This window comes from Acinonyx jubatus, chromosome C2, assembly GCF_027475565.1.
Source record: "Acinonyx jubatus isolate Ajub_Pintada_27869175 chromosome C2, VMU_Ajub_asm_v1.0, whole genome shotgun sequence".
Taxonomy (NCBI): domain Eukaryota; kingdom Metazoa; phylum Chordata; class Mammalia; order Carnivora; family Felidae; genus Acinonyx; species Acinonyx jubatus.
Genome location: NC_069384.1, coordinates 124607478 through 124619947, shown reverse-complemented (window position 1 = coordinate 124619947; position 12470 = coordinate 124607478). Strand labels below are relative to the sequence as shown.

At 34.0% G+C, this 12470-nt stretch overlaps 1 protein-coding gene across 4 annotated transcripts in view; it reads right to left on the bottom strand.

Moving 5' to 3' along the window:
* STAG1 (stromal antigen 1) overlaps positions 1 to 12470 on the bottom strand; it is a 394549-nt gene that overhangs the window by 156548 nt on the left and 225531 nt on the right. For 3 of the 4 annotated variants that reach the window (XM_027061785.2, XM_053221416.1, XM_027061786.2), the window contains one exon: positions 6821 to 7025. In XM_027061785.2, the coding sequence (XP_026917586.1) occupies positions 6821 to 7025 (205 nt within the window). Of the gene's footprint in view, positions 1 to 3557; positions 3687 to 6820; positions 7026 to 12470 lie in introns of those variants that run through there. The other variant, XM_027061787.2, reaches the window with a different exon arrangement.

Sequence of the window (12470 nt, the reverse complement as noted above, 5' to 3'; positions counted from 1 at the left end):
GCACTGGACTTCTGACTTGTTAAGAAATGATAATCAGCAACAATGGAAGCTAGAGGAAAAATTCTGAAGATAATTTTCAATGATGAATTCTATATTGGGTCAGAGAATTAAACATGAGTATATAATATACTTTTCAGGCATGTAAAATCTCAAATATATACTTCCCCAATACCTCTTTTCAAAGCTATCAAAAAATAAGCTAACCAAAAAGAAGAGAATAAATTAAGAAAGAAAGCAAAAAATGATAGGGAAAAATGGAAAAGTGGTCTCAGTATGCTGGGTAGCCAGTCTTGACCGCTGGTGAAGTTAACAGGTCACTCTCTTTTCCAAAAATAGGTCACCATCTTTTCCAAAAAAAAGATGAAGGATTCAAATAATAGCAGAAAAGTTAAGAAACTTAAAGGACATCAAGATTTTAGAAAATGAGCCTGCCTTATCATACATGATTATAAAAATTAAAAGCATAGAAAATACATGCTATAAAATTGATATTACTATTTGCTTAAAAATGAAACAAAAAACCCTCAAAACTATGCTTATGAGGAAAAAAACTGAAGGAAATACAAACATATTCTGGGCACAATGATAAGTAGAACTATGGGTAATTTTTATTTTTGTACTTTTTTCCTTTTCTGAATATATCACTATAGTAATTTTATATGCACAGAAAACATTTAAATGTACAATATGGAAATGTTAATGAAATATATACAAAAAATTTTCTCAATTTCTCTGCCCTCTTTAGAACTAAGCCAAGTAAGCTCTGTCATTCTGTTGTAGTTATAGTATCAATTTTACTGGGTGACTTTTATATGTTAAACATTTAACACGAATTCATTTAAGCCTTTCATTCCTACAAGATGGGATTATTAGTATTAACAGTATACAGATGAGGAATGTGAGGCACAGAAGTGATTTGTCTAAGGTCACCAAGCTAATAGATAATGATAAGCAATGTTTGTAAAGTGATTTTAAAACCATGATTTCTTTATAAAAGCTGGCCCCCAAAAGAAAGCTAATTTTCATATCTGATGAAAAAGATAAACCTAAAAAAATGATAGTTAACTAGAAAACTTAACACATTACTATAGATACCTATATTTACATATTTGAAGTAAATATTTATATCACTGCATTTTTAAAGTTTACTGTATTTTACAGATACAGCTAGAGATATAGTGGCATTCATAAATTTGGTCAATTATTGAGAACACTTAAGGTCTATTCACAAACTCTGGAAAACTGGGAACTGTTATCTTTAGGGGAGAGGTTAATAAAAACAAACAAAGGTTATGAAGTAAAAAAAACAAAACAAAAAATACAACGGTAAGAGTACAAAGCAATGAGAAAGTAAGACTTTAGAAGAATAAAAAAATGAACATAAGAAAAAATGAAGAGATTATTTATACTCTATAGTCTGCTTTTTGATGATGTCAGACCTAAAATTTTCAAGCCCTAACCATAGAAACCAAAAATATTCTGTCTAGTTAAGAATTCCAAAACACTTAACTGAATGTAATAAAGAGAATTTGTGACAAAATTAAAATAAAAGATAAAATAAAAGACGAGACAAAAAATAAAAATGCATGCTATTAGTTTTGTTTTTATTATTTTTTTAATTATTTTTTTCTTAACAGGAGTTTTTGAAAGATCTAATTTGTTTCTGATTTCCTCATTGGCAATGTCTTTTATTACTAAGAGTAGGTGTTCAATATATTCTGAATAAAAACATGAATGAAGTGAAACACTGCCAACACTATTAGCTCTTCTTGTCATTACAGAATAATAGGAACAGCTTATTAAATGTCAGGCACTGGTCTGTGCTCTCCTAATTTCTTTCTTTTAATCTTTTTTATTTATTTTGAGAGAGAGCAAGTGTGCCTGAGCAGGAGAGGGGCAGAGAGAATCCCAAACGGCTCGATGCTCAGCATAGAGCATGACAGGGGCTCAATTCCACAAACCATGAGATCATGACCTGAGCTGAAAAGAGTCAGATGCTTAACCAACTAAGTCACCTAGGCGCCCGACTCTCCTAATTTCTCTTAATGAGATCACTATTATGATATTCCTCACTTTGCACGTGAAGAAAGTGAGGCCAGGAAAGTTAAAGATTTGTCCAAGTTACCAAACCAGTAAAAGGCAGTGAAGGATGTGGATCCAGACAGTCTGGTGTGAACCACTATATTATATGGTTTCAGCAACTGAAAGTGAAAGAAAAGATGCCAATTTACTGATGCAAAGTGATTTTCAGTCTATGACTGGAGAGCAAAGCAATTTCATATATTGTATATTTCTTCAGAGTAGAAGTCCAGAGACTGTGACTTCGTAAGAAATGATAATCAGCAATGAATCATACGTCAATATAAAATTAACTATATGTAAACATAATAATGTTAAACAATAAGGTATAAAGAAATGTTTATTCCCCCAAGGGTCTGAGAGTGACCGATTAACTTCAACAGTGGTCAAGTCTGGCTACCCAGCATACTGAGACCACTTGACTCTCATATGATGATCTTAACCACATTTTCTAATTTTCCCAGAATTCATCTCAGAAAAAAGTAGAATAAATCACCATGCTATTATTAATATAATTTTGTGTTCTTAATCCTCTTTGTCCAAATTAGCATTTTCACCTTAGTAGTGAGTGGTAGCCAATATTAATCTATTTGTAATATAATAGAAAATCATATAGGTAAGAAAAGAGAAAAAAAAATAACGTTACATCAACATTACTTATCCTACAAATTACCACCTAACAAAAATTAGAAATAAACACTTTATGAAGTATTGGCATACATTTTTAAAGCAAATGTCTAAAAATAATGTAACTATAGATCTGAAAAAGATTCTTTGAGAGTAGAATTATCTTCATAACACCAAACAACAAAGCTATTTTTTTTTTTTTGACCTTCGAGGAAAAAAGACAGATTATTACCTCATGAAAAGTTCATCAAATTGAGGAATAAATAAATGTGCCCAGTCTCAGATTCTAAATCCACCAAAATAAGGACAAAATGTTATTTAAATTACATCCACAAACTATGTTCCAATATGTGCAACTGAGGAAGCTATTTAGAACAGAAATAAGGGCACTTAATTCTAAAGATTAATAGTTAATGAAAACTGTACTGCAACCTGAAGTACTACCTCAAACAAATTGGAGAGCATGTTTTAAAATTCCAATTAAGAGAACAGAAAAAATAATAAGGAAAATAGAAAATGTAATAGCTAACAGTGTGTTCAAATTTAACAGCAAAAAGAATTTCAATTAAAGAGGAAACATAGTTTACCTCCAATGGAAAAATGAGACTACTGTAACTGTAGAATAAACAGACCTAAAGAACTACAGAATGATGAAAATTTTCAATAAAAATATGGTAAAAAGTATACAATTAAATGCAATGCATAAACACTGACAATACGGGACACATTATTTAACTGAATAAGAAAATGAGTTATCTGGAAAACCAATTAAAAGTGCTACTGATAAGATCACTCTGATGACTTATCAAGCTCTGCAACTCATCACATCTGTACCCTACAGAACAACTAACCTGATTGTCTCTCTTCTCAGCTAAGATATAAGCAATGTCAAGGAGCATTTTATTCCAAAGCCGATAATCATATCTGGCCATAACTGCCTTGTAACTGTCCATGCACATAGTCTTTGAAGCAGAGGATTAAATGTTCCTGCCCATTTTATCTAGTCCCCAAGACTCGTCCTGCAAAGTGAATAAAAATGATTATCTTTTCATCTGCCCCTTGCATACATACCATAAAAAAAAAAAAAAGAGAGAGAGAGAGAGAGAGGAGGGCAAAGATGAGAAAAAAAAAAATTCTTGAAAATATGGATAATTATTATCTAGTCTAGAATTAAGTCCTCAGTAAGATCTCTGTGCTTTGTTGAAGGGTGGGTGATTGATATGTCCCACATTTTATGAAACTGGGCCTTGGGAGATACGATCATTAATTAGTCATATAGTAATATTTTGAAGTAAATTTGAAAATGACTTGAAAATTAAGTTTCTACTTTTGAAAAATCAGTAGAAATATAATGTTGATCTCCTTCCATTTTTCTTATCATATTTTTAAAAATAATTTCAAATTGAAATAGGCTAGATCATGATATACAAAGAGCTTAGGTAAAAACAAAATGGCATTTATCAAGCAGTTTCAAAAGCTATCATGATCACGGGTAAACTGTGGGAAAAGAAAGACAGAAAGGCACTGGAAGGAGGAGGAAGCTACTCAACTCAAAAGGAACAGAAGAGCCATAATTAAAATATATTTAAGAATATTTAAAATTAACACATATATAGGTCATGAAAAGGATAAAAATAGGGAAAACAATAATAAAAGTCACTAAAAACAGGCCAATGGAAAGGAGGTGGAATGGACCATTATAAAGTCAGTAAAAGAATGTAATACTTTGTTTACACTGTAGTGGAGAACAAATGCAAATGAAAATTAAGTGCATTTTTCAGGAAACTGAGACATTTTAAAAGTCAAAATATTCTATATTATTCTCTTATGTTCTTAAATACAATATGTGGCATATATTTAATCTTTTATACAGAATACACACAGGTTTCTGGATTAAAGAGAAGTACCTTGCCCCTACAGAAAAGCTCCAGGTTATTCTCTCTCTCAATATCTGTAAGCAAAATCTTTTGTTTTCTTTTTAGTATAAATTATTACTTCATAGTTCTATCAGCAGGACAGCATTTAACATTTACCCTCCACTGGGCATTCCTTCATTCCTCCATTGTTGGTTCTCCTTTCTCTCCTGGTCTTATGAGATGAAAATATAAACTTTTTATGAGAGCAACTTGGACTATTTAGAAGCAATTTCTATTTTATGTTTAGTTCCATTTATTTCAAACTGCTGCATTTACCATGCATCTGACAACCAGCTAAATGGGCATTACTGCATAGGAGGAAGATGAAAACTAAATAGAACATATAAAGAAAAAAAGAGCAAACTAAAATGCAGAAGATAGCAAAAGTCATGAAATTAGAAAGGAAAATGTATAACATCAGATAATTTAAAAATAATAGTGTATTTACAGTATCTTTAAAGGATCTTGGGTATAAGATCTCTTTTTCTTCCTAATAATGAGGAAGAAAATACTCTCAAAACACAGAATTTAAGGTATCTGATGTGTGTCCTGTACAGAAATTTTTTTCAGCAATATAACTGTATTTTTATTTTACCTTTTTAAAAAAAATTGGGTAGATATTCCTCTTTTCCTAATAATAAGAAAAATATTACTCTCAAAAGCAAATATAGTAAAACCTTGGTTTGCAAGCATAATTCATTCCAGAAACATGCTTGTAATCCAAAGCACTTGTATATCAAAGCAAATTTCAAGAACCACTGGCTCGGTCGTGATCATGTGACATTCGGGGTCACATACTGATGCCGTATTGCAAGACACTGTATTGCAAGACACCGTTCATTTATCAAGTTAAAATGTATTAGAAATGTTTGCTTGTCTCAGGGAACACTCACAAACAAGTTACTTGCAATCCAAGGTTTTACTAAACTGTTTCATGTTTCATACAGACATGTAACTAAAAGAATAATGGACACTAATATAGATTAATCACATTAAAATAAGAAAAAAAAAGAAATGAAAAAAGAGAAATGGACAAAAATATGGATGACCCAAGGTAATATACAGCTTTAGGCAACTGATTACGCCAGAATATGACAAAATTTTAAACTAGGGGTTTGCAATGTGTATTCCCCAAAGTATTAGCATCAGTATAACCTAAAGTTAAACTCTGGGGGTAAGTCCATGCAATCTGTTTTAATAAGCTCCACAGATGATTCTGATGCATGCAAAAGTTTGAGAACCAATGTTTCAAACATATTTGATAAATGAGAAATACAATGTAAATGCAAGATGAAATGTAATTAACAAAATTAAATTTGGCGTTTCTTATGATAATGTGTAAGATGAATATAAAGTCACTGCTACTAAAAAGGATGTAATCTGGGAGTATTTACACATAGGTGCATGTACACACACACGTGTGTATACTCCACATCACAGATCAAAAAGAACAGTCATTTTAGGTAAGCAGAGTTAAAGTAGTTGAGGGAAAACAGAACAATTGCTAAATTAATAAAATTGCCTTGTTATGGAAAGAAACAAGGAAAAAATGAATATACTTAGCTGAAAACTCTCTAGATAATTCTAAAATGAAAATAAAAGTGAGACCTAATCTGTCAATTCCTCAGATTATCTATAGCTGACCTTAATGAACTGACTGCAGAGATATTACAGTTAGATACAATCAAGTTATTACAGCAGGAGAAGAATGCTGGCTGTGCAGTGACTGCAATTAGATGGAATTGTTTCAAATATAAAAACAAATAAAAATTTATACACTTAGGTATAATAATGAGCAATAAAGCAATGTACTTAAATAAAAAAAAAGACTGAATCTCAAACTTCAACTACTAATTTTGGGGTTTATCAAAGAATATGGCCTAATGAACTCCTAAAATATCCTGAATTATGAAATAATGATATATGAAAGTAATTAAATGTTGAGAGACAAATTTGCTGAAATTTTCCAGAAATTTTCCATTTTCATTCTCAAGGCAATCAAATGCCAGTTATCAAAATCGGCATATATCGTACCTAAACAGATAACATAAGCCATTCAGATGAATTTGGGGGAGGGGAGAGATGGTATTTTTCAGGAGCACAGCAATTAATTTAAATACTTAATCTAAATAAATTTTAACTGGAATAGAACATTTAACAAATCTAATTGAAGAAGAAATAAAATGTTGGTTACTTACCAGCAAGGGTACTTGTATGCCTAAAAGCTCTGACCTGGGAGTCTGACAAACCAGTCAAAAGGGAAATTACTGTGTCCATCATATACTCATCATAAATTATGCTATACTGACATTGTCGAATCAGGACTCCAATAAATTCACAAAAGTTTGAACGAAATTTTTTCCATTGAGGTCCAGGCATGGTAAGGGGATAATCACCACTGTCCTAAAAAGGATAAAAAGGACATTATTAAATTTGACATATGATATCAATTTGATCAAAGTTTTTTTCCTATGTATAAGCCAACATTTTTTTCTCAAAAGTAGATGTGGACAGAAATTGAAGGTACACTGAAGACTTTGTATTTATTGTTTGTTTTGATCTCCCACAACTAAATAATTCATAAAGTATTCAAAATTGTTACTGAGAACCAGAATTTAATTCATTATTCTAAGCCAACATTAAAAAAAAAAAGTGATTCCAATTTGTATCCTAGTTGAGATAATTTGAAGTAGGAAACAAAAAATATTAAAGAAGTTTAGACTAGAAAGGATATCTGCTACTGAATTCAGGTCAAACTAATCATGATTCCTGTAGCATATAGCATCTTTCAGTTATTTTAAATAGAATTTTTAAGAATTGAGAGATTCAAAAGTGTAAGCATTTCATTAAGAAGTCCAAACCTAATTTTTCACATCCGAAACTGCAACCTTATCTCTTCCAGTTTTACAATATACGGGTTCTATAACTCTATTTTACAGAGCAGATTTATCAACTTTTCAAAGAATAAAAATCTAATATGGGCTCTTGATATTACCAGATTGTGTCATCTTGTTTAAAACATGAAATTGACAATGAACCCAATTAGAGGTTTCCTACTCTAGCCTAAAACATTTTGGTAGAGAAATGTAAATTCACAAGGCAAAGAATGAGAAATCCTGTGAACATGGTGCCTGAATATTCTCATTTTATAGCTATTTGGTTTTTTCTAGGCCAAACTCTGCTAGAAAATTAGTTATGAGTGAAGTTATTAGCTGCATATATTTAATATTTTCTTTTTTTAATTTAAATACTTCTTTAGAAAGTTTTTTTCATGTTTATTTTGAGAGAGAGAGACAGACAGAGCATGAGCAGGAGAGGGGCAGAGAGGGGAGAGAGAATCCCAAGCAGGCTCCATACTGTCAGCAAGCACAGAGCCCAACACAGGGCTCCAACCTATGAATTGTGAGATCATGACCTGAGTTAAAATCAAGAGTCACTCAACTGACTGAACCATCCAGGTACTCCAAATACTTTCTTTAAGTTTATTTACTTATTTTGAGAAGGACAGAGATAGCGTGAATGAGGAAGGGGTAGAGAGAGGGAGGGAGGGAGGGAGAATCCCAAGCAGGCTCCCTGCTGCTAGCACAGAGCCTGACTTAGGGCTCAAACTCACCAACCATGAGATAATGACCTGAGCTGAAATCAAGAGTCAGATGCTCAACGGACTGAGCCAACCAGAGACCTCTAATATTTTCTACCTTAATTAAACAATTCAGCTAATGAATCGAAGGAAAGAATAGTCCTACTAATGATAGGAGATTCGTTAGTGGTCTGGAAAATAATGTGCAAGAAATATCTGAGGAAAAAACATGTATTTGGTTAGGTGGGGCTTCTGGAAAAGCCTTTAACATGACCAGACTAGGTAAGTATGACATCTTCAGTCCTTTGTCCCTTCCCCTCTCAGTGATCTAAAACTCATGTGTAATGCTGGATGTTCAACAGTGATTTTGCAACCATCAAGGGGACAAGTATGGAGATAAAAATGACAGAAGGAGACGGAAAAACTCTAGGTCTCTGCACTGCTGAGATGCAGTACAATAATGTTTTACCTACTCCCAGATTTATTTTGCATAAGACAAATATACTCCTGTGAATTCAAGCCATTGTTGGTCAAATTTTCTACTACTTACAGGCATCAATCCTACTGTTATGGTAGAATTATAAATAGTGGGGAAAGATGAATTTTTCAGTGAGTGATTTTGGTGCATTTGGCTTTTCGTTACAAAGAAAATGAGACAGATATTGCACCTTACACCAAAATTAATTCCTAAATGAATCAAAACACCTAAAACCAGTAAAAAAGAAAAAAAAGGAAAAAAGAAAAGAAAAATAAATGGCAGACAACATGGGAGAATATTCTCAGGGTGAGGAAGTCTTTTACTAAACACAATACAAAAATTAGAAGTCATAAAAGACCAATAGGTTCAACCACATAACATTAATTTTTGTATTTAAAAAAAACCATTAAAAGCAAATCCAAAAGCATAACAATAGGGTTTGGCTTTCACTTAGAATGTGGAAATCTACCAACAATGAGAATAAGCTGAATCAACAACAACAACAAAAGTTTTCTTGAGCCCATCTTGAACTGAAGTAATTATCATTCCAAAGAATAAGCCCCTCCAAGAAGAGATCAAACATACAAGCTCTATCATGTATGGCACAGCCTAAGAAGAAAAGGTGGTCTCCACAAAAATGAGTAAGAAGATGTGAGCCTAAAATTTTAAGGAACTATCAAAGATGAAGTGTGAGCTAGTTTGTCACAGTGGTACAACAAGGAGTTTACACTCACTCAAAAGCTCTTTTCCATAGGTCTCAAGTGGGTACTTAAAAACAAATTCTGAGACAGAGCAGAACAGAGAGCACCTCTCTTGGTGCAGACTTGCAGGTGATGATCTTCAATTACTGGGGGAAAGGTAAGAAGCCTAGCTCACATCTCCAGGCTTTTCGTCCCCTGCAAACTAAAAGACAATCTGACGGAGGTGAGTCCGCAAACTGAATCACCACCATAGTCAGGCAAAGAATCACTGCAGCTAGGAGAAGGTAAAAGAAGAAATCTTCCATCTGGGGGAGAGAATAAGACAAAACACTGGCCTGGACCCTGAATCCTAATACCAATATCAAACCAGAGGTTTGATAGCATTGGGAAGGGGACAGGAAACCACCTGAGGCCTGTCACAGAAATAATGGCCAGGAAAGCTGAGAGGGTCCCTCAAGGGCTCCAGGCACAAAAGGCATGATTAAGACTCAGCACTAGGGGCACCTGGGTGACTCAGTCAGTTAACCGTCCAACTTTGGTTCAGGTCATGATCTCATGGTTTGTGAGTTCGAGCCCTCCCTGCATCAGGCTGTGTGCTGACAGCTTGGAGCCTGGAGCCTGCTTCAGATTCTGTATCTCCCTCTCTCTCTGCTCCTCCCCCACTCATGCTCTATCTCTCTCAAAAATAAACATTAAAAAAAAAAAAAAAAAAGACTTAGCACTAGGACAATAAAGAGTCCCCATGCCCTCATTATAATAGAAGGCAATAAAGCAACACCAGTCTACCACTAGATGGAGGGGCAAGAGTGTGGGGAAGGAGTGCTCTGTGCCACAAGAGAACAAGAGAGCTGAAAGCTGAGGGTAGAGCATGAGTACTGAGAAAACCCCCTTTGGGTATCCTATGAAAAAGGCAACAGCAGTTACTGTTAAAATCTGAAAAACAGAGAAATATGAAGATTATGGCACACTAAAGACGGTATCAACAGCAGAACACAAAACTAGCTCAATTCCTAACTAAACTGACAATGTATACTATTATATCCTTTTTAAATTTTTGTATCGTGCAAAAAGTTATTAAAATGAAAAACATTTTTAAAAAAGAAAGAAAAATCTGTATCTACTTCAAAAGACAGTTTCTTGCTTTACTCTAATGCCAGTTATAAATTTCTCTTTGTTAGACACATTTATACATGCCATGTAAAAATAATTGTCTAGGGGCACCACGGTGGCTCACTCAGTTGTGCATCAGACACAACTTGATTTCGCCTTAGATCGTGGTCTCGTGGTTTGTGGGGTCAAGCCCTGCACTGGGCTCCACGTTGTCAGCACAGAGCCTACTTGGGATTCTCTCTCTCCCTCTCTCTGCCCCTCCCCAACAAATGCACACCCATGCACACACAAATGCTGTCTCTCAAAATAAATAAATAAACTTAAAAAAAAAAAAGAACTGTCTAGAATTGAAGGGCAGAGGTGTACTGAAAACTAACTTCCTTCACAAGGCAATAATTTCTTTTTTTAGCAAAGCTAAGAAAACAAAATAATAATAGCAAAATAAAGATAATAATCAAGTAGCCTAAATACCTTATCCACAAGTAGTATTTAAATTCTTTGAGTGCAGTTTTACTATGATGCTCTGCACAAGGAAATTATTGAATAAACTAATGAAAAGTAAGCAATATCAAATACGAGACAAGTATAGAAAGGAAGAAAGATGCTCATGGTGCAAGAGTATCAGGCAGAAATCTGCAAGAAGGGTAATAGAGAGCAAACCAAAAAGGTCCAGTAAGAAAGCAGTTTCTCCAAATACATTTAGATGACTATAAGGGGAGAAATTTCCATGTACAAAACATAACATAGCTAGGATTTATATTGTATGCACTTTTCACATCTGTAATTTTGTATTATCAGTATACTGTGGTAAACACTGGTATATATAAAGATAAGAGAAATAAGATCTTAAGAAGTTGTCCTAGGTAACAGACATACAGGGTTCTAGTTCTGGGACTGTGAAGTCCACGTATTCTTAACTCTACAATGGAGCTTCATCTGGTTTACTATAGGAACCTTGGAGGACATAAGGATTATCTAGTAATTGCTCTTCCAAGGAAGAACATTAGAGTTCTGCTAACAAATGGACACACAAGCAACTAATGGAAAAGTTTATTTTGGAAGTTTTGGGGACAATGATGGGGGAAAGAAGTAAAAGGATACCAACCCTCAAAGATAAGAGCCAGCAACAAAAAGTACAAAATTTAGAGCCCCTGAGATGAGAGCAACAATCTTAAGAGAGGTCCACTGCAAGGTAGAGCTCATTCAGCTGACAGAGTTGGAAGGTTAACTACCTAATCCCTAAACATTTGATATTTGGGAACCCAATCTGGTCACAAACTATAGATAGCTGAAGAGATAAAATACTCTTTTAAGAGTAAATCCAAGAGAAGAGCAGCTGGGTGGCTCAGTGAGCTAAACATCTGACACTGGATCATACCATGATCTCATGGTTCAGGAGTTTGAGCCCCCACACTGGGCTCTCTGTCAGCACAGAGCCTACTTCGGATTTCTCTGCCCCTCCCCTGCTCAATCTCTCTCTCAGAAATAAACATTAAAAAAATAAAAATAAGCCAAACAAAAACAAAAAGAATTGTTTAACTCAGCTGATGGACAATGTCTCTCTCTCTCTCTCTCTCTCTCTCTCTCTCTCTCTCTCTCACACACACACACACACACACACAATCACCGGTTTTTGGTGAAACTGGCTTTTGGTTACCTAATTTCAACATACTTACCCAAAGACATATTACTAGGACTGCTTAAAATGGTGATGTGTAAACACTTACTTGGAGAAAGTATCCATCCACCCAACTGTCCATCTATTCAGGTATTTACTAAGCAATAAATATGCTCCAGGCCCTATGCCAAGTTCTTAACATACAAAGATGAACGCAACAAGGATCTTCTCCTAAGAACTTCTACTTTATTTTTTTCCAGCCTTACTGAGATTTAATTGATATATAACACTGTTAAGTTTAAGGTATAAAAGAAGCTGATTTGATACATTTATACACTGCAAAATGATTAACACCATAGCA